Genomic DNA, 19671 nt, shown 5'->3' with positions numbered 1-19671 from the left:
ACAGGATGGAGAAAGACATTGTACCTCCTGGAATGGGCCAGAATTTGGAACAATTCTCAGAATACGTGTCCAAGCAGTCAGTGTAACGGCTAACTGTGTGTACACAATTTGAAAAGGCGGCACACACTTCTCTTATTGTAACATCAACTTCTTTTTTGTATTAGATGATGCTTTTCACTGAAAGGACATTGGTCAGAAGAGCAGCTTAATCCATTTTCATTTTCTTTATAGCATCTGCAGTAACTGCAAACCATCTACTGAAAGACAGTGGGAAACATTTTGGGTTTACAGTCTGTGGAACAGGGGAAAGTTCAGTAAAAGAATGAGGTTGAAGGAGACAGAGATAGGTCATAGTCCATTTCATCTATTTTCAACTATTTTTAACTTGTTCCTTACTGGAAGCCTTTAAACAAGTAATAAGCCACTTATTTTGGAACCAGAATTGTCATTTCATTTAAGGAGGGAAGATTAATTCGCAATGAAATATATTGCTCACAACCATTATGCTTCTTGGGAGCACCCCATCTGGGACAGCAGTACTGATAAAACCAAAAATGCCTTCAGAGGAAAAGCTAGACTTATACTGAAATCACTTGGCTCATCCTACTTAGTTCTACCTGTTAGCATAGGAATACCCAAGTAATGTCCAAAAAAAAAACTCAGGAGACTTCTGAACTTCTCCTCTCCAGGGAAGCATCACCTTTTGTCCTCAACATATGGATTTATTCTGGACTAAGGGCAACTTTTGTGGAAATGATACCAAGTACTTATTGGTCAAAACAGATGTCTGGAAATAGAGGAGAAACTATCCCATTCCAGCTGCACACAATGTTTTCATACTGAAAAATAAGCTGTGCTTGAGCCTACCCCAGAACAGCTAAAGCAGAGCAGGAGGAAGTCCGATTTCACGCATGCTTTTCCATAGCTCAGGAGCAGGGATTTTAGCTTGGTGATGACCTGTGTTTCACGCCTAGCTGGAGAGAAGAATTCACATTCCAAATCAAAGCCCCTCGGGTAATAGCAGTATTTTACAGGTATAAAAGCATATGCAGTTCCCAAACTTCCAAAGATTTTGTGAATGGCATTAACCAGACCTCTCTGCAGCTGTTTGTGGGAACGGCAGGTATTCACATGGCAGTTGCAGAGTGGGGAAACTCTCAGAGCAAGCCTTCCTGAGAGGCAGTCATCTGCACAGGCTGGAGTAGCCCTTGCTAACTTTGAGACCCTCTCCTCAGCACTAAGCGTCAGTTAATACTGTCTCCCTACACAACTCCACCTGCTATGTCCTATCTGGCATTTTAAATTAGTTTTCATGTTACAGTCTTAAAGGCAGTTTGTTCTAACTGGAGGAGAGTTGCTTGGTGTATTACTTTGAGTTAGAGGAAACTACTTCCCCACCAACAAACCAACAAACTTACATTACAATATGCAGCTGATTATAACCAATGACCCTTACAAAACAATTTAAGATTCAATACTTGTGAAACAAAGCAATGTGTTCACTGATGGCTTTGTATCAGCATAAATGACTAATTACTTTAATCAGGAAGCTCAAAAGATAATGAACTTGATTTATTATAAATACAGGGGCTTGCCCTCTTGTAAAAATTACCTGCTCTGCAGTTCAGGACACATATTGATTTATGGCACTACTTGTAATTCTCTTATTTTTTATTTTAACATTTAATAATAGGTGAAAAATGAATTAAAAGTAAATGAGAGCAAGACATGCTCTGAATATAATTGCATTCAATTCCACAGCCATACTCATACATTATCTATATCCTAATATTTCACTAATAGTAAAGATACAAAACTATTTAAAAAACACGCAGAGAGTAAAAGATTAATTTGGCCAAGATTACAGAAAGAGTGAATACTCTTGCCTTTCTCATACATGACTGCTCATTATTTAGTGATACCTGACATCTGTTGCTGAGACCAGCTGAACACAAAGCAAATCCAGTTTAGCTAGGAATAGCTGAGAGTGTCAGAAAAAATCTCTGAAGATAGATTATGAACCAATTATGGCATAGGATCCCATCAGAGAGAGAGAGACCGAATCTGCCTGGAATCTGGTAGTGGACAAGCAAGTATCTTAACATCTTTGCCACAAAGCCACTTCAGAAAGCACTTCAATCTCTCCTAATCCCTGCACCACCAGTCCTTTACCTCAGCTGAGGGCCGTTTATGGACAGATAGAGCACCTAAGGCATGTCAGGTCCCCTTGACAAGGCTCATAGATTTATTGCACTACATTCAAACTACACAATACATTTACAAATGTTTAAAGTACATATCTTTTAAATAAACAGTAAAACCATACATGTCTATTCTACTTACACTACAATTAAATTGCTCAGGACTCTCTCATCCACTTGAAGTCCTCTAAGTTTGTCCAAACAAGACGACTGCCATGGATTCCCTCTTTCTGCATATTTATGTTGTAGATTTTTGAGGAACCTTCAATGTGTTTCTATATATTTTGCTGCACGGGTGAAGGGAGAACCAGCGTGTCAGAGACCCAAATAAATGTTTTTTGTAGTTCACTGGTAACTGGCAAAGTTCTCTAGCTTAAGATCTTAAGTTTTTGGGGTAATCACTGGAGCCACAGGGTGTCCAAGGAGACTGTCACACAACTGCGTGAGGATAAGCACAATTGCTCACTCAGTTATTATAGTGTTAACGATTATTATTGCATTGGTATTTGCAGAAAATAGTGATTAAGGGCAATGTGAGAATATTTTCAACATGAAGAATGTTTTCAGAGACTGGAAGATCTGCTTGATCTAACTTCAACTCTGAGCTTAGCTAAAACAAACCATATTCCTCAGGGCACTGCAACAAACGGGATTATCATCAAACAAAGACACTTGGCAGCCAGGTTCATATTACAGCTGCTGCTGTGTCAACCAGCACAGTCACCGTGACCTCACATTCCCCCTGTTTTAATATATTCTCACATTGTCTTTTGTCTCATACTTAATACTAACATTCAGCAGAAACGACCTTTTTCTTGTGTGTTTACAGAACCAGCTGTGCCTAGTGACTCTTAGTGCTACCACAGTATAAATAACAAGAAAGATATGCCTCTGATCATGATTTATGGCAGACAGTTGAACAACATATTCAATTAAATCTCTGCATTATCAAAGTCAATGGAAATTTTTATTCTTGCTGCTAGGGTTTTTCCTATTGTATCATCATGGTTGGTATCTTCTTGGTACAAATCTTCTTTCACATAAAAAACTTTTTTTTAGTCACCCATCAATTCTGATACCTTGCAGTTATTACCACAACCACATGAAATGGGAGTAAGAGTAGTATTTTTACCAGTACTTTTGTCAAATAATCTCTTTCTATCATGCATTTTCTTCCAAGGTTGGTGGTGCAGAGAAAGTCCCAGAATTCAGATTACTGCAGTTTGGAAGATATCCATCAAAAGATTACCAAAAGACATCTGCTTTGGTCCATGAGGGGCACACGCAGGACTGACCTCTGCTATATTCTGTAACCGCTCACTGATGACCAGACACCAAACCCCACTTCTGCATAGCTGCAGAAAACCAGCATGCTACTATCGTAATTAGAAAAGAGATCAGAAAGTATGGGATACCTACCAATACAACACAGGCTTCTATGACATTTAATCAGGCTCAGACAGCTCTCTGATAGCCTGTGAGAAATTCTGGAGATCTTTAAAAGTCTTTGAAATCCATGTCATACTACCCCTCATGTATGTCTGAAATTGCATACATAATTTTTAAGGACTGCTGATTAAGTTTATTTTCCTTGTTGGATTTTTAACTCACATGACTGGTTTCATACTTAAATGCCTTTCAAAGAAAGGTGCCCTCATTCTGTGAAGTGAACCATCTGGAGTTCTGGGGGTTTTTTTTAATCCACAGTATTAGAGGTCAGGCAGAGGCAAGTGTTCAGGGGAGGATTTGGAACAAACCAAAAAAGAATGAGATATATAAATTCAAACAGAATCTGACATAAAAAGAGGAATTCTCATCCACAAAATGAAATTCCACTATTTTACACAAAAAGAAACCATTAATTATTAAATAGATATTCATTGGTTAAATTTGAGTTATATACAGAAGTATTATGGCAGTGAGGGCAGTGCTACAGAGCAGCAGTTACTGGCATCCTGAAAATTATTCCAACCTGCAAAACTCTTTTAACTGAGTTTATGTTTCAGAAGGAATATTTGTTTTGAACAGAAATTTTATGTTAAAGCTTGTATTTTAAGAGGTACCTCTGTTGTTTCAGAGAAGCATTAAGACTGGAAGCTCACTCTTCCAGGCGTTTATTTTGTAACAATCATTTAATTTCATATTTTGTTATGTTTGACAGTTCTCATGGGGAGCTAAACACTCTCCTCTGCAGCTACTGTGATTACTGAGAGAAAAATATGAAATAACTTTGAAAATGATAGATCAGGTTCACTGGCAGCCTGGTTCTGCTGAGCTCAGCAAGGAGGAAAGGCTGCCCAATATCTCTACCAGTGCGGTCACTCCTAGAGGCTATTCTGACTTGCACTTGCTGGCAAAAGTCCCTAAAGGACCATCTGCCAGCAAGAACAGTGGAGGAAAAAAACATTCATGTGCACACTCAGGTACTGCCAAGTCCTTCCCAATTCTCAAAAGCTCCAAAGAGCAAGATTTAAGACATTAGTATGCCAGTTTCACCTGCTGTGGAGTCCTCAATATAGAAGCACTTCACCGGAAGAGACAAAGAGAGTCTCCAAAAAAGAGGAAGAGGAGAAAACTGAGCAGATAAAAGAATTTATCTTTTATATTCAGAATATGATGGTTACAGTCACAGAACCATGGTAAACGTTACCAAGCACTGCAGGTTAACTACACTGAAAAGATATGTCTACAAAAGGCTTATTGGGAAGATGGAGGTGGGGAGGAAATGTCAAATAAACACAACAGATGTGTGCACACTAAGCTCATATCTTCAAAATTGCTGCTGCAGGTCTATTTATTTAACTTATTACTACAGAAACCCATAACAATCCTAAAGCATTCAAAATAGGAGACACATGGCAGAGCAGCCTATGTTTCAATAACAGAACATGCCGTTTCCCTCAATCACGTTTGAAAGAGGCAGAATAAAGAGGAAACATTTAAAAATAAAGGTAAGACCTTATTCTAATTTGAGGAAAGCAAAAAAGAAGCATATAATGCAAACACGTAGGTATAGATATTTTACATATATATACATATATATATATTGCAAAGTTAGAGCTTCATTGGCTTAGCCTGTCCTTTTATATGTACCCATTCCCACCCTCACAATTTTTTTCTGCTGTAAAATGCACCCTTGAAGGCATCAGCTTGTACGGTAGGGCAACAGCTGTTCTTTTCTGGGTCAGAGCTGATGCAGTACATACCGCCAGAGTTGTCTGTAATGATGCTTTCTCAAGAATACTCATAAGGCTGCTCTTTTTTTTTTTTTCCTTTCTTCCTTTGCTGTTTCTATTGAAAGCATGGCTGTGCATGCTCCTGGCATGATTAGGATTTTCTGCCTCTATGGTCCTGGCCAAGGAGTAAGGTGATCCTAAATGAGTACACCCTACAGTTTTATTATTACAGTTTCATCTTCCTTCCCCTTCCCACTATCCATCTCTGTCTCCATCCCACTATTCATCACATATTTTTAAGGGACATCTAACATTTAAATTATACTCAGAGTCTTAGACACAGCCCATGGAAATCTTCACTCAGCTGAAATTAGTAATGCCTACTTCTGTGCAATGTTTGGTTTCATACCACAGTGCTCTCGGCCTCCTGGCACAGCACTAGATCTTGTAAAAAAGTGTTTTTACAAAAAAACATGTCTTGTAAAAAAACGTGTTTTTTCCCTATCACTGAATGTTCAGTTTACATTTTAGGTTTACTTGGCTCATGGAAAGAAAAAGACACACTTTGCTGTCCAGATGAAGCATGGCGTAACCAGTCACATGGTCTGTGTAGGTGATGCAAAACAAGATCTCCTGTTCTACAACAAAAATTCTAACGTAAACTGTAAGCCCCAGTCAGGTGAGAAACAGATCTGCTCGCTGGCACTGTTCATAAATCTGTCCAGAATGGGAGAGGTTTTGGTTTTGTTTTACAGTGGCTTGGTTTGTGTTGATACCAGTCACTCCTCCACCCCCATTTCCATGCACTTCCATTTCCACGCAGTTCTACAGCGAGCTGCCTGAAACAGCAGCTCAACTGTTTCTTTTGTGCATTGATACTACAAAACATCCTGTAAACAGAGAAGACTTTTTCTGTATCTAACATTAAAACACTAACGTTTTATTCATTCATGGCCTGTGAAAAGAACTCAATGGCTGGGGACAATGCATGGAACAGATCTCTACAACACAGACGCATCTATAAGCAGCATTTCAGCACACAGACCCTATATAACCAAGGTAACAGCACAAGCAAAACAGTATAAATATTAAGGAAGAAAAATACCATCATGAGGGAAATACTAGAAAATAATGATCCCTATCAGTGCAAAACCAGCAGCACCGTGGATTGAAAAATTGTATTACTTGCAGGCAAGGCACAACTCAATTTGTCTTGCAGCTTCTTTTCCTTGTGTTCCTCGGAAGTGTTCAGCTCAAAGCCAGTATGAGATCTGCTCTGAACTTGTGACGGATTCCTCTATGGGCTACAAGAAAACACACGCTTGCACCACCCCCAGCAACTGAGGTTATTCCAAACAAGAAATCCCTATACATTTACTATGAGGTTCAAGTGTGGAGATACCAAGTTCACAGTGCAAAAAAAAAAAAGGAAAAATAAAAAGAAAAAAAAAAAAAGAAAGAAGCAGCATTGGCATTAATCTAGCAGCAGCCTCCCCATAGGGCCCCCAAAGGTCTTCCAGTGTCCTCTGCCCCATCAGGGACAGCACAAGCCACCAGCCATCGGGCAGGACTAGGGCAGGAGATGACTTTAAATCAATTTCTTCCAAACAGACCTTCAAACTATTCCCAACCATTCAGAACTGGGCAGCCAAGCCTCAATTTAAAACAAAAAAACCCAACCCCAAAGCCCCCCAAAACCCAAAAATACACAACCAAAAAAAACTCTTTACAGCTACACTTCCTGCTTACCTGGATTCTTTTGAATGTTTTTTCATAGTTCGGGAGGTTGAAGAATACTGTCGCATCGCGCTCCCCCTGACATAAACAGTCAGCCTTCACTCCAGCACTCCTACAAAATTGAGCAAGCTAGCACTGAGACTCCTTCCTCACAAAATTACAATGTTGGTGTAGACACTATTAATAAAAATATCTTGGAGTTCTCCAAAAAACAACTGTTATCCAGAATAAACGTTTTCATTCAGAATTTATCTCTACTGCTCCCATCTTAGAGAACAAACAGGACCTTGTGTTCTCCCAAAATTGCCCGAATATATTGTACCACTCTCTCCTACTTAATCAGAAAAATAAGGTGGGGGTTTTTTTTTGACAAACCACAGAGCAATATAAATGTCACTATGTCATTCAGCACTCCACACACATATCCACAGACAGGATCTGGCAGACAATGTTACAGCAAACTGTCTGAATTCCAGCCATCTTTGCCCTAAGATTCTAGCCAACATCTCAAATTTTTTTTGCCTGGAAGTTCAGATCAATTTCCTTGGAATTTAATCACTGTTTTTTCATTACAGGCAAATTTTAGTCAATCTCTTAATTTTTATTAAAGTGCTTATTAAGATGCATCTGTCCTTTAAAAAAAATTTGTTTTCCTTTTCCTGAAGCAGTCTTAAGTATTTTAAAGAAAGAACACCTTTCCAAATTTGCCTCATCTCCCTAGAAGAGCCAAAAGTATTTGATCAAGCAAAAGAAAGCCTACAAAAATCCACAGCTTCACAGTGCAACAGCCATTAAAGTGCAAGAGAAATTCTCTATCAACTCCAAATGTAGAGTAAATGAGTCTAAGAAAGAAACTGCAAACGGTATTTAAGAGCAAACAAACCTTCCCTTTGCCCCAGAAAATCTCACAGTTCTAGGGTCTCAGTATTTATTCTGTTAACTTTGAATTTGCTGTACCTGGATATTAAAGTAGGAAAAACTCTAAGGAAAATTTAGATTCCATCAACCTTGATACTCTTGAGCTGTTAGCTCTCACTAGTCTTCCTAGGAATAGAAGAATGACAAAACCAAAAACACTTTACATGGGGTTTTGTGGCCGATCTGATAGCTTGACTTTTAGGAAAACTCATTTGTGAGTTCGGTTTTTATGGAATGCAGGGGACGACAGGTACTTTTATTGTATTTGTGTTTATGATAATCAGATGGCATTCTCATAAGGTCCCTGAAAGAAGAGTTACATTCTGTATCACTTTTTCATTTTTGTCTGCATACCTCATCCTGTGTTTGCAGTATTTTGCCTGTTAAACAGTTTTCAACATCTTGAGTTTAAGTAGTCTGCTACAAGATTAAAGGTGACACTCTCAAAAGCAATTTCAATGGGCCTCAATTTCCTAGGTGCTCAAAAGAAAAAAATTAAGTGGCTGAAATTGTTATTGTGGGATTTGTTGGGCTATTTGCTTGTTTGTTCCTTGCACAGAGACTGCTATAAATACATATTTCCTTATTATCTGCATTACAGGAGTATCCAAAGTCTCAGACAGGGCTGGGTTTCTGTGTGCAAACAGAAGAATACATTTCCTGTCCTGTAAGAGCTCCCAGCATTGGCAATGATCCTGCAATGAGTTCCATGTGTGCCAACACTTGAACCTTTACAGATGCCATAGTAATGCTGCAGACTACTAGGAACTAAATAAATATATAAACAAACATTTTTCATATACACTGTTATACAGCTGTTGATTGATAATGATATCCTGGTCACTAACGAACTTGGCTGGACTAAAACTGCAAACCTGGAGATAAATGGAGGGTCAAAACTTAGTCCTTCATGAAACCTGGAGAGACAGGTGATAAATTCCTTCCTACAATCACAGTAATACTAAACAGTAACATGTTAGGAGCCTATGATAACTACCTGGTAAATCTATGAAATCAGTTGCACAGTCTGATACCTGAGCAATGAGTTTTCATTTCCGATAGCTTTGGCACTTTAGTCTCCCTTTTACTTACAGACACCAGTGACATCAAGTTTTGATTAGAAGGAATTTCCTTCTGCTGCATCTCAGTCATTTATTTTTAGAAGTCCGGTGCTGATACATGAAATATTTCTAAGTGCATCAAATAAATGCTTCCTTTTGAAAAACCTAACATTGCACAGTTCCTTCCAGAGCATCACACGTGGCCCGGCATACTCCATCCTAGCTGCAAACCTGCTAGGGAAATGCTTTTCAAGAGATACCTCCAACAGACTGGGAATAAGCTAAGTCCCTTCTAGATCACCTACATATAAATATAGATCTATATTATCTTCACAGATAGAAAGACAAAAAAGAAACAAATAACATTCTAGCATGGGCATTTCCCAACTGTGACCATGCACGGTCCACACATTATTCAATGTGAACCTAAAGAGTTGCTTATTCCTCGTTTGCAATCTCTGCCTCTGACACTTGACCTGAAATTCTGGATATGTCCCTTAAACTCTGCTGTTATCTAGTGGTCAGTGAGAAACACGAGTTTGTGAATTGAGCCTCAAACCAAGTCACTGTAATTCAGGGAAGACATTTACATAACTTCTCCAAGGACTAATTTAACTTTCCTCTACTCCCAGTCCTTGGACATAACCAGCGAGGCTATACAATCACTAGGATATAACTGGAGGTAAAGAAAAGGTGATAAAACTGAAGCTCTTAAGATAGGGATCTACAACTGTGAACAAAATGCTGAAGCCTTTTCTCATGTGACCAGTCATGGTGGAAATCAACAGAATTACTTACACAAGTTAGGACTCCAGGATCAAGGTTATGAGGATTATCCTGCTCTGGGATGCTCTGGGCACTACGTTGTTTTACATGCTTCCTTAAATCACCATTATTCAGAGTAAATATGCAGGCAAATCAGACTGTATTAATTAGAATTCACAGAAAGCATGTGCAGAGACAGAAGGATGAATGCAGTATGAATAAAATCCAGTGTGAAGAAAATGGTGTCTTTGACCATTCTTTTGTGTTTGTACTGACAACGATTTAACTGTATTCTTGTACTTGAATTTAAAATAAAGTCTATTATAACAAAGGTTTAATTGTGATAAGGTATATAATTATCTTCAAACATTTATGTGGCATAGAGGTAGGTTTGAGCTGAAATTCTGGACTCAGTTCACACAGGTGTGTGGGAGGCCAACTCTGGACCTCTCTACAGCTTTGTCAGTGCCAGTAAGAGGTTAGCAATCTGCACTGCGTTCAAAAGAGCTGACAAATCAAATCCACATGATTTACTGACGCCATACAAACATCAAGTAAGGTGACTTATTAGCAAATATGCCTAATATTATGCTACCTAATGCCATGTATTGTCATGACAAGGATCCTCAAACTGCTCTTCGCTTAAAATTAATTTATGGATCGGTCCCAAATTACTTTGCAACAGGACTCTATCACTCATTTTAATTATGAACCAAACCCTGTATCCCTTGTGACCCTGACAAAAAAAAGTCAGGAGCTGTTCTAGCTGTGTATGGAATTAATACTACCCTGATTAATATCCTTTAAAGTAAAAAAGGCATGAAATCCCTTCAGGAAGTCTATTCCAGTTAGGAAAATTAACTCTTCTTGTTCTAGATCTTGTGGAAACAGTCAGGAATAACGCTAAATTTATACAATTACTGAATTGTACTACATTCTCTTGTTATCATACCTGTTTACAAACAGCCATAGAAGCAGAATTAAACAGACTTACGAGCCTCAACTACGAATGACAACCAAGTCATCGCAAATCCTTCACACAGCATCTGAAGCTACAAAAGTAATCCACCATGACCTACTAGCCTTGCTAAGCCTGCGTTTCCATTTTCCCAATTGTATTCCTATATTTAAGAGATGTAAATTTGGCTGAAAACAGAATACCCCTCACTGTATTTGAAGTACATAGTACATAAATGAGTCCAGGTTAGTGTATGAGAATTCATTTGCCAAACTTGTGAACACCCGTTATTTTTGTTCTGAAAACTTGCATCAGTCATATTAATTCCTCTCGCATAATTTATCACATATCTTCTGGTTTAGATGACAACTACGTATTGTAACCGCAATACATACCCATTACTTTCATATAGTGTAGAATGTCATATGTCTAACTTTAGATAGGCAGATTTCATTAATTGTAAAATAATCTAAAAAAAGAACATTAGTTTACCAGCTTAATTGGTGTTAATATCTAAATTACATAGTCATTATGAAAAGAGAAAATGTTAAGATACAGCTTAACCTAATAGTTCATTTAGATACTGGAAACCAACATTCACTTTCTTATCAATTCTTGGTGCATTTCAAAGCATGCCTCCTGGTCTAGTGCTCTAAATCTCCTCTTGCACACATGGCTGCTACCACTAACTGCTTTTCTGTATCACATTTACAACGAGACTGCATTCAGTTATTCGCATGCTGCTTTGTAGACGTGTACATAAAGCATTGACACAGTCTCTGAAAACAAACCAGTGCAAAAAGAAAAAAATGCAAAAGGTGCCATCCAACCACAAAGAAATATCAAAATGTGACAGCAGTCAAGCAGAATAATGCAACCTCAATGAATCCAGCCCACGCTGCTTTATGATGCATAACGTGATTATCTGTTAAAGACTGGTGGTTCATTCAAGACAAGGGGGCAGTCTCCATCCAACAGCTTGTCCTGCAAGAACCACTGCCTGGCAGCAATAACTGCATGGACAGAGACTCTTCCACCCACTCACCTCCAGAAGTGATCTCTTCAGAACTGGGTTGAGGAACATTGGCAGGACAATGTGGGGAAGCTTGCATTGCTGCCGCCCTTGCTATACCTGTCCTGTGGAGAAATAGAGGACTTAATTTCCAGGGCTGTCAGTCAGCACCTTCCACATTACAAGTGAAGGAAAGAGAAATGAATTTGACAATGCTTGCTTCAAGCAAGTACACTTTGGGGTGTAGTGAAGAACACCCATTTTCTACTGAAGTATTTGGGTTACTTTCACATCTTCTGTGGAGCTCCATTTGTCTGCCCGGCCAGCAAGCTGGATTCTTTGGTTCACGAGTTGATGATGCTTTCGCCAGTTACCTATATAGCAAGCTGGGATACAGCCACTGAGAATCAACTTAACTAGACAGTCTAAATAAAATAAATTAGGAAATCATGTTTAAATTAATCTCTCAACTCTGACGTGAACAAGTCCTTGCCATTGGGTAACTCTCTCCCTTCTACCTCCCTTTCAAAATGGCAAGTCTCTTAGTCTGCTCTTTACACATTTCCTTTACAGAAACCACTAGCATATGAATTACCTATCAGAGAAGCAGTTCTTTTGGTTTTCCTGTCCCACCCCTTCCATAGAGGCATTTTATTTTACTTGCACATTAATCTAAACAGGGTTACCACAAGAATTGATCCTAACAAAGACAACTCTTAAAGGAAAAAGGAAACTTTCCACTATCCTCATGGTTTCCAGCTAAGACAACGGTTTTCAGCCACCAGTTTTTAGTGTCACACATACAAATGATTTGTATATACCAAAGTGCAGTCCACTAGAGAGAGAAAGAGACAAAAAAACCCTCTATCTGAAATATGTGAATAAATCATTCTTTTGAGTGTGGTGATGAATGCAACATTTTACAATTTCAAAAACAATTCTCTAAAGCCTTACTAAAACAATGTGTATCTTTCGGGAGTACCATGATGGTTTTTGTTTGAGGAAATGTCAAGTTTAGAGACAGAGAATTGGAAGCTAATGACCAAGCACTTTATTTTGGTAGGAGTGTGCACTGAATACTGATGTTCACAGGCAGGAACAATTTCCAATAATTAATTGGAAACATATCAGCCTTCATTGCATTTGCTTAACTTTGGTCAACAGCAATGTTAATCTTGCAAGTGAACTGAGAGACAAGACAATGCCTACACATGTGAGGTTTATATATAATTCAGAACTGCTGAAAAGCATGGAAAGCAAGCCAAGAAAATGATGATTATAAAAATATAGCAGACGAATGCTATTAGGGAAAAAAAACCCAAAACATATCCAACTTTTATTGTATCAATGACTTAAGCTCGATCTTTCAGCTAGCTGTATGCTAAAGACTAAATGTAGGGGTAAATAGAATTGTTCACTTCTTATTTGGGCAAAACAGACTTACGCGTCACTCACCTCCTGAACAAAGATGCCAGACAGGGCATTTTCTTAATTTTTATTTTTATGTTTTTATTTGCCACTGTATACTGCTTTTCTCTTCACAAGTTCCCAGTTTCCAGCATACTAACCACTTCATAGCAACAAAACAGTTTGTCTCTCTGAATATCTACTACCTTGGACTATGATTATGGCTGTCCATGGGTTACGATTATAAACAGACTTTGGCCAAGGTATTTGGATGAGGTATCTCCAAGAGAAATAATACCAATTGGTCACATATATAATACCATATTTAATAAACTCACTATTTAAATATAAAATAAGATACAGCAGGTTGGCTCAAAGAAATACAACAATGATTAATTCTGTCCTGAGCACTACAGATAGACGTTCTGTTCACTTTCTAAGACAGTGCTTATTCTAAGCACTAACAGGGATTTTAGTAAATCCTGCTCCTTTTCTTTATGTGACAAATACTAGAGGTATCAGAGAGAATCAAAATCATTATGGAACCCTAATGACCTTAGGTTTTACGTACTGCCTAAACCCCTCTCATAGTCACCAAAAAGCTGCCCCAAATAGATCATGATACATAATAATCTAGATATTACAGTAACAATGCATAGATATCACTGACAATTTTCTCTCCAGACAGAAAAGAACTCAAACACTTTGAAATGTTTGGGGATGGTTTCTAATAATCCTTGGAAGGACTGGCATTAGTGGAAACAGGTTTCACTCAAACCCACAACTGTTAATGCATTTACCCTCCCTCAAGTGCAAACTGGTAAAAGCTAAAACTGGGGCGGAGGGGGAAGCTACAACTGAAAGCAAGAACTAAAACAGTCACAGTGTGGATTTTTGTTTGTTTGCTTTAGTAATCTACAAAAACATCAAATGCCAAGCATTTCACACTTTGAGAGTAACCTACATTTGTTACAAAAACAAGCCTTAAGCATTCAAAAACAAGCACCTTATGCATTAAAAGCTTCAAAGAGCCTTTCCTTCACTTACATCCTCCTGTTTTTCTCCCCACAAGTTAACTATTGTTCGTAAACCTCCCCTACAGTCTATGTTGACCTATGTACCCCACGCACTTCAAGAGGCACTTTAACCGTACAGGATATTTCTAAAAAGTAGGATCACTTTCACTGTCTGGGAGAGTAGTTCATGGAATAAAAAAAGAAAACAATTTTGCCAGAGGAGAAAGATATATATTCCAGAGACTAGTGCAATTCAAACAGAAAGCTTTTCCATGACAGAAAGCACATATTTTTAGGTTGAACTCACATCCTGCCACCATATCCAAGCTAGAATATCCCCTCTTCTTCCTTGTTTAAATATTGGGTAGAATCTATTGTGTACATAAGGACTGTAATATAGTTCCTAAACTTAGTTCTCAGATCCACCAGAAATTTTCCTGTGAGTCCTATGGAAATCACTGGGTTTTCTACAGTTCATTTTCCCTTTGAGAAATGAAGAAAACCTGGCTTTTAGTCTCCATGACTGGAAAAAGAAATGGTGAGAAGCCCATTGTGAGGTCCTTTAGATGAATGAATCCACACATCTATGGCTGCAGCAGTGGATTCCTCACCTAGTGACAACATGCAGGTGGTGCTTGAACATAACCTTTCCCATTTCCTGCACGTGTGCGAGGACAGTACCACTGTGGACTGTAGTCCCACCTGGGTCTCCCCAACCAACATATAGCTGGTGAAGAAAAATGAGCCTGACAATTTGTACCTACAGCTGAATCATGTTAGTCATCACTGCCAGGGAGCCCATACTTACGTTCCAGCATCCAGAAATTATGTTGCTAGTACCTGAACTTTAATGGATATTCTCAACAGAAAATGGAATAATGACAGTTTCAATATACTATATGCTATGGCTTTGCTAAGAACCTATGATTTTTTTTACACAAGCTAAAAAGAATATTGATTTCTTTCAAGTCCACTGCACGCTAAATGCAATTCCCACTGTTGCTGTTTGAGGTATTAGATAAAAATGCCATCTTTCTCACTCAGAAAAGAATCAACGAGTCTTTCATGAAGCAGAAATGTCTAAGGCTCTTTGGTATATTTCAAACAATCTTGTCAGCTGGAGGTAGCCAAAAACTTACACTGATTCATGAAAACACCATACAGAAAATTCACTTTGGTGCCATCCAAGCTTAGTGTATATTCACTGTGCACTGTGGACTGCAAGACATTGCCAATCTAAAAACACCCATAGCGATATAACTAACAATACAAACTCAGTGCATCACCTCTCAGTTACAAACTGAGGGAAGACAAGGAAATGGCTGTAAAGCAACAAAAAAATGTCATCTGTGAGAACTAGATGGACCCTGAGAAACTTCAGGAGGTTCAACACGGAGGAGTGCAAAATTCCGCACTGGGGGCAGAAGAGCTCCACACATCTGGCTGAAAAGCAACTGGCAACGTAACAGCCCGGCTGGAAAGGACCTGGGTTCATCCTGGATGCTAAGATGACTATGAGCCAACAGTGGGCTCACATCAGCCAACCACATGCTGGGCTAACATTAAGAAAAATGTGGCCAGCAGGAAGAGGGAAATCACTCTCTGCTCATCACTAATGAGGCTACACTTTGAACACTGTGTCCAGCTTCTAATCCCCCCCAGCTGAAGTGGAGAAATTGGACAAAATCCAGCAAAGTCCTAAGCACCTACCAAGTTGTTCAGGTGCTTAGGACATTTGCAGAGACTGAGGGAGCTAGGTTTGTTTAACCTGGTGAAGAGAGGGCTAAGGGCAATTTAATAGCGGTTTACAACTACTTGACAGGGATTACAGAGACAATGGAGCCAAACACTTATTGGTAGTGGTGCATGATGTTGTAAGGTCAAAAGCAACTGAGTGGCAGCTTGAGAGGTTCAGACTGGCTACTTAGAAAGGCTTTTTCTCTAGGAGGGTAATGCAGAACTGTAAAGATTATCCAATGGGTTGTGGCATCTCTATCCTTGGAGGTTTTCAAGACTCAGCTACTCAAATCCACAGCTGACTTGATCTACAGTTTTGTCAAGATCGTGTTTCCAGTGGGGCACTGGACTACATACTTGCAGAGGCCCTGTCCCACATACACCCTTTCTATACTTCTACAAAATGCCAGTTTATAAGACACTACTCTCTGGTGTTCTGTAGAAGAAAATCACTTTGCTAAGCCTCCACTCCTTCCTTGTCTACCATGATATTTTCAGAGAGATGAACTAACAAGCTTTGAGTGCCCAACACAGTGCAAGATTCTACAGCAACACAGTTAAGCAAAGACCTCTTCCAAAGGGCTGGATCACTGTGACCCATTCTTTGTCACTAACAACCCAAACAAAGCACAAAGACACAACATTTGCACCAAGAATTGTGCTTCAGAGACCCAGAACTAGAAAAGGTGACTCATCTCTTCACTACAGCTGACTGGATTTGACCACAAGAGGTTGATACACTCCCACAAGTGACTGAACCAGGTTGTGATAAAGTTAACCACAATTTTTAAGACTGATTAACTGAAGAAGAGCAACAAAGCTGGTGAAAGGTCTAGAGCAAAAATCTTATGAGGAGCAGCTGCGGGAACTGGGGTTGTTTAGTCTTGAGGAAAGGAGGCTCAGGGGAGACCTTATCGCTCTCTACAACTACCTGAAAGGAGGTTGTAGTGAGGTGGGGGTTGGTCTCTTCTCCAATGTAACAAGTGATAGGACTAGAGGAAACGGCCTCAAGTTGTGCCAGGGGAGGTTTAGATTGGATATCAGGAAAAATTTCTTCACCAAAAGGCTTGTCAAGCATTTTAACAGGCTGCCCAAGGAAGTGGTGGAGTTACCATCTCTGAAGGGATTTAAAAGACAAGTAGATGTGGTGCTTAGGGAAATGGTCTACTGGTGGACTTGGCAGTGCTGGGTTAACGGTTTGACTCAATGATCTTAAAGGTCTTTTCCAACCTAAATGATTCTATGGTTCTAAGTGACTATCTCTGCATTTGGCACACAATTTTTCATCCCAATAATGCAACTGTGCTAATTCTTGAGCCATAGTCTGTTCCTTGATAGTGGGTTAATCTTTGAGGTAATGCCTCAACCAAAGCACTCTGGAATGCTCTTAATAGTAATCACCGACTACAGGGAGACTCCTCATCAGTTTAAGATTAAGTATTTACCTAAATGCTCTGCACATAGCTCAGAAAAACCACTGTGTCATTATGGTACTACCACAATATGAACTTTTTGGAAGCTGTAAAAGCAAAATTTATGAGGACAATATGAACCTAACAAATAAGCACAAACCCAAAAGTACCCGAACGGGCAGATCAAGGGGAAGAATTACTGTTTTGTTAAGACATGTACATTTTTTTCCAGTAGAGATAACCCTGAAAAATGTCTGTAACAAAGAAATTTATTTAAGGGCTGAAACTATGTTACTGACGTTCATGAAATATCCTGTAGGTTTTTTTCAGAGAGATTTAATTATACCTTTCGTGCTACTCATCCATTGAAAGATCTTCTAGTTAGCATTAATTTGAATTCTATTGCAACATAAATTAATACAACTTAGACACGTTTATCGGCCCTTTAAATAACAAACTGATAATATGTCCAGGCAGTATATTCTTGAAAAGAATAAAAAGACATACAATTAAAACCTGAACTACAATTACTTTGCATTTCAGAAAGTTAAAAAGTATCCTGAAACAACATTACCTCAAAGCGAAAACCTGGACAGTAGCTTTGCTTCAGGCAAAGACATAAGAGTATTTAAAGGGAAGCAATATGCAGCAAGGCTAAATCATATAGAAGGAGTAGGAAAAAAGGTCAAAGAAAAAGGAATTTTTTCCTTTTTTTCCTTTTTTTTTCCCAGGTACATTCCTGGGAATGTACCCAGGTTTTTATAAATTTGAATACATTAGGCTCCTAAGGAAACTTGCAAAGACAGTATTAAGGTCACAGTATTTAACATGATAATTTTATAGTACCCTCAATTTAACAAATTATATTATGCATGAGAATTTCCAAGTAGATTTCCTAGCCCATTATGCAAAGAAAAAAAATGATAATTCTAAATGGTTATAGTATCGACAGAAAATGTGCTTTTGGCGAAAGAATAAATTCTTGACAGGCTAAACAGACAGTTTGCTGGTGAACAGGAATGCAGTAAACCCTAAGAAAATTAACTAACATCTTTAAAAAATCCACATAATTTCAGCTCCTAGAATTTTTTTCTTGTGAAACTGCAGAATGTACTTATGTTTCTTGGCAGTATGTAGAAAACTCTAAGCTTTGTAGAATCTAAGATTTCTGAATACAGTGAAGTTAAGACAAATTTCCACCTTTACCTATTTTTGTCCTAAAGAACAAAACCAGCAATGGTAGTGAATTTCTGAAGATTTGGCACACTGAGATTCCCAGAAACATTTTTTGCGAGCTATTACTTCATCCATTCTTGCACTCTTCAAAAAAGCTCTTGGCAGCATCAGAGGTTATATACTACATGTCCACAATATATATAATGTTGTACTGAAGACAAAAGTAACCAAGGTTACTGTACAAAGTAATTAGGAAAAATAGGTGTAGAGATTAAAATCAGGACTCTCAAAGCAGAAACAAAATATGTGGTTTGTATATACAAACATACATTTTTATGGACTTACAATATGTACACAGAATACAGCCACGCAAAGCCATGCACCCTGATCCAATCCCGCTGGAGCTAGTGGCAGGTTCTCAATACACTTCATCGGATACTAAATCACAATTACATAAAGGCTGTAACAACCCGTCAGGATTTTAAAGAAATTGTTGCTGTTTGACGGAAACGTGGATCTTAGTGTCCTGACAAAAATAAGTAGTGCATTTCAGTTTTTTAAAAACCTACCAGAGTAGAAAAAATAAAACTGAATTTAAATTTAAAAAAACCTTCATACAACTCCCATTACTTCCAGTCACTTCCAGTTCTATAGTAGAGTGGTAAACTTAAAAAAGCAACCACCACTAGCTTTTCCCTTACAATAACAAGGTAAAATCCTGACCCCATTCTTCAGACAAGTCTGTTGATACTAACCTATTTAACTAGGACCTTACCCAGGAAGCCTGCCAGGCCTCCTTCCAAAGTCAGAAATTCCTTTTCAGTAGAATAGTGTAGAAGTAGGGACTCTTGAAACTTCAAAACGACCCTCCCCTTGCACCTGAGGGTCATATACAGATTAATCAATCACTCCAAGTCCAAGATGATTTTGAGTCACATCTGTGTCCTTTAATGACAGTAAAAGGACAGTACTGAGTGGCAATCCCAGGTCTTGCACTCACAAGATTCAGTGGATATAAGTACAAAGAGCAGAAAGACCTTGGCAAAGAGTGCCAAATGAGTTATGGTTTTGGGTGGATTTTTTATAGAGATTTCT

General features: G+C 38.6%; 1 protein-coding gene across 3 annotated transcripts in view; it reads right to left on the bottom strand.

Annotated features, from left to right (window-relative positions):
* The window catches only part of PPP2R2C (protein phosphatase 2 regulatory subunit Bgamma), a 210185-nt gene that overhangs the window by 113192 nt on the left and 77322 nt on the right, over nucleotides 1–19671 (bottom strand). The window contains exon 2 of one of the 3 annotated variants that reach the window (XM_068403258.1): nucleotides 11862–11948. The exons of the other annotated variants lie outside the window; for them this stretch is intronic. Within the exon in view, the coding sequence (XP_068259359.1) occupies nucleotides 11862–11948 (87 nt within the window). The remainder of the gene's footprint in view (nucleotides 1–11861; nucleotides 11949–19671) is intronic. 3 annotated transcript variants of the gene reach the window in all.

This window comes from Nyctibius grandis, chromosome 6, assembly GCF_013368605.1.
Source record: "Nyctibius grandis isolate bNycGra1 chromosome 6, bNycGra1.pri, whole genome shotgun sequence".
Classification (NCBI taxonomy): Eukaryota; Metazoa; Chordata; class Aves; order Nyctibiiformes; family Nyctibiidae; genus Nyctibius; species Nyctibius grandis.
The sequence above is the reverse complement of the archived record's forward strand: the minus strand, read 5'-3'. Positions and strand labels throughout refer to the sequence as shown.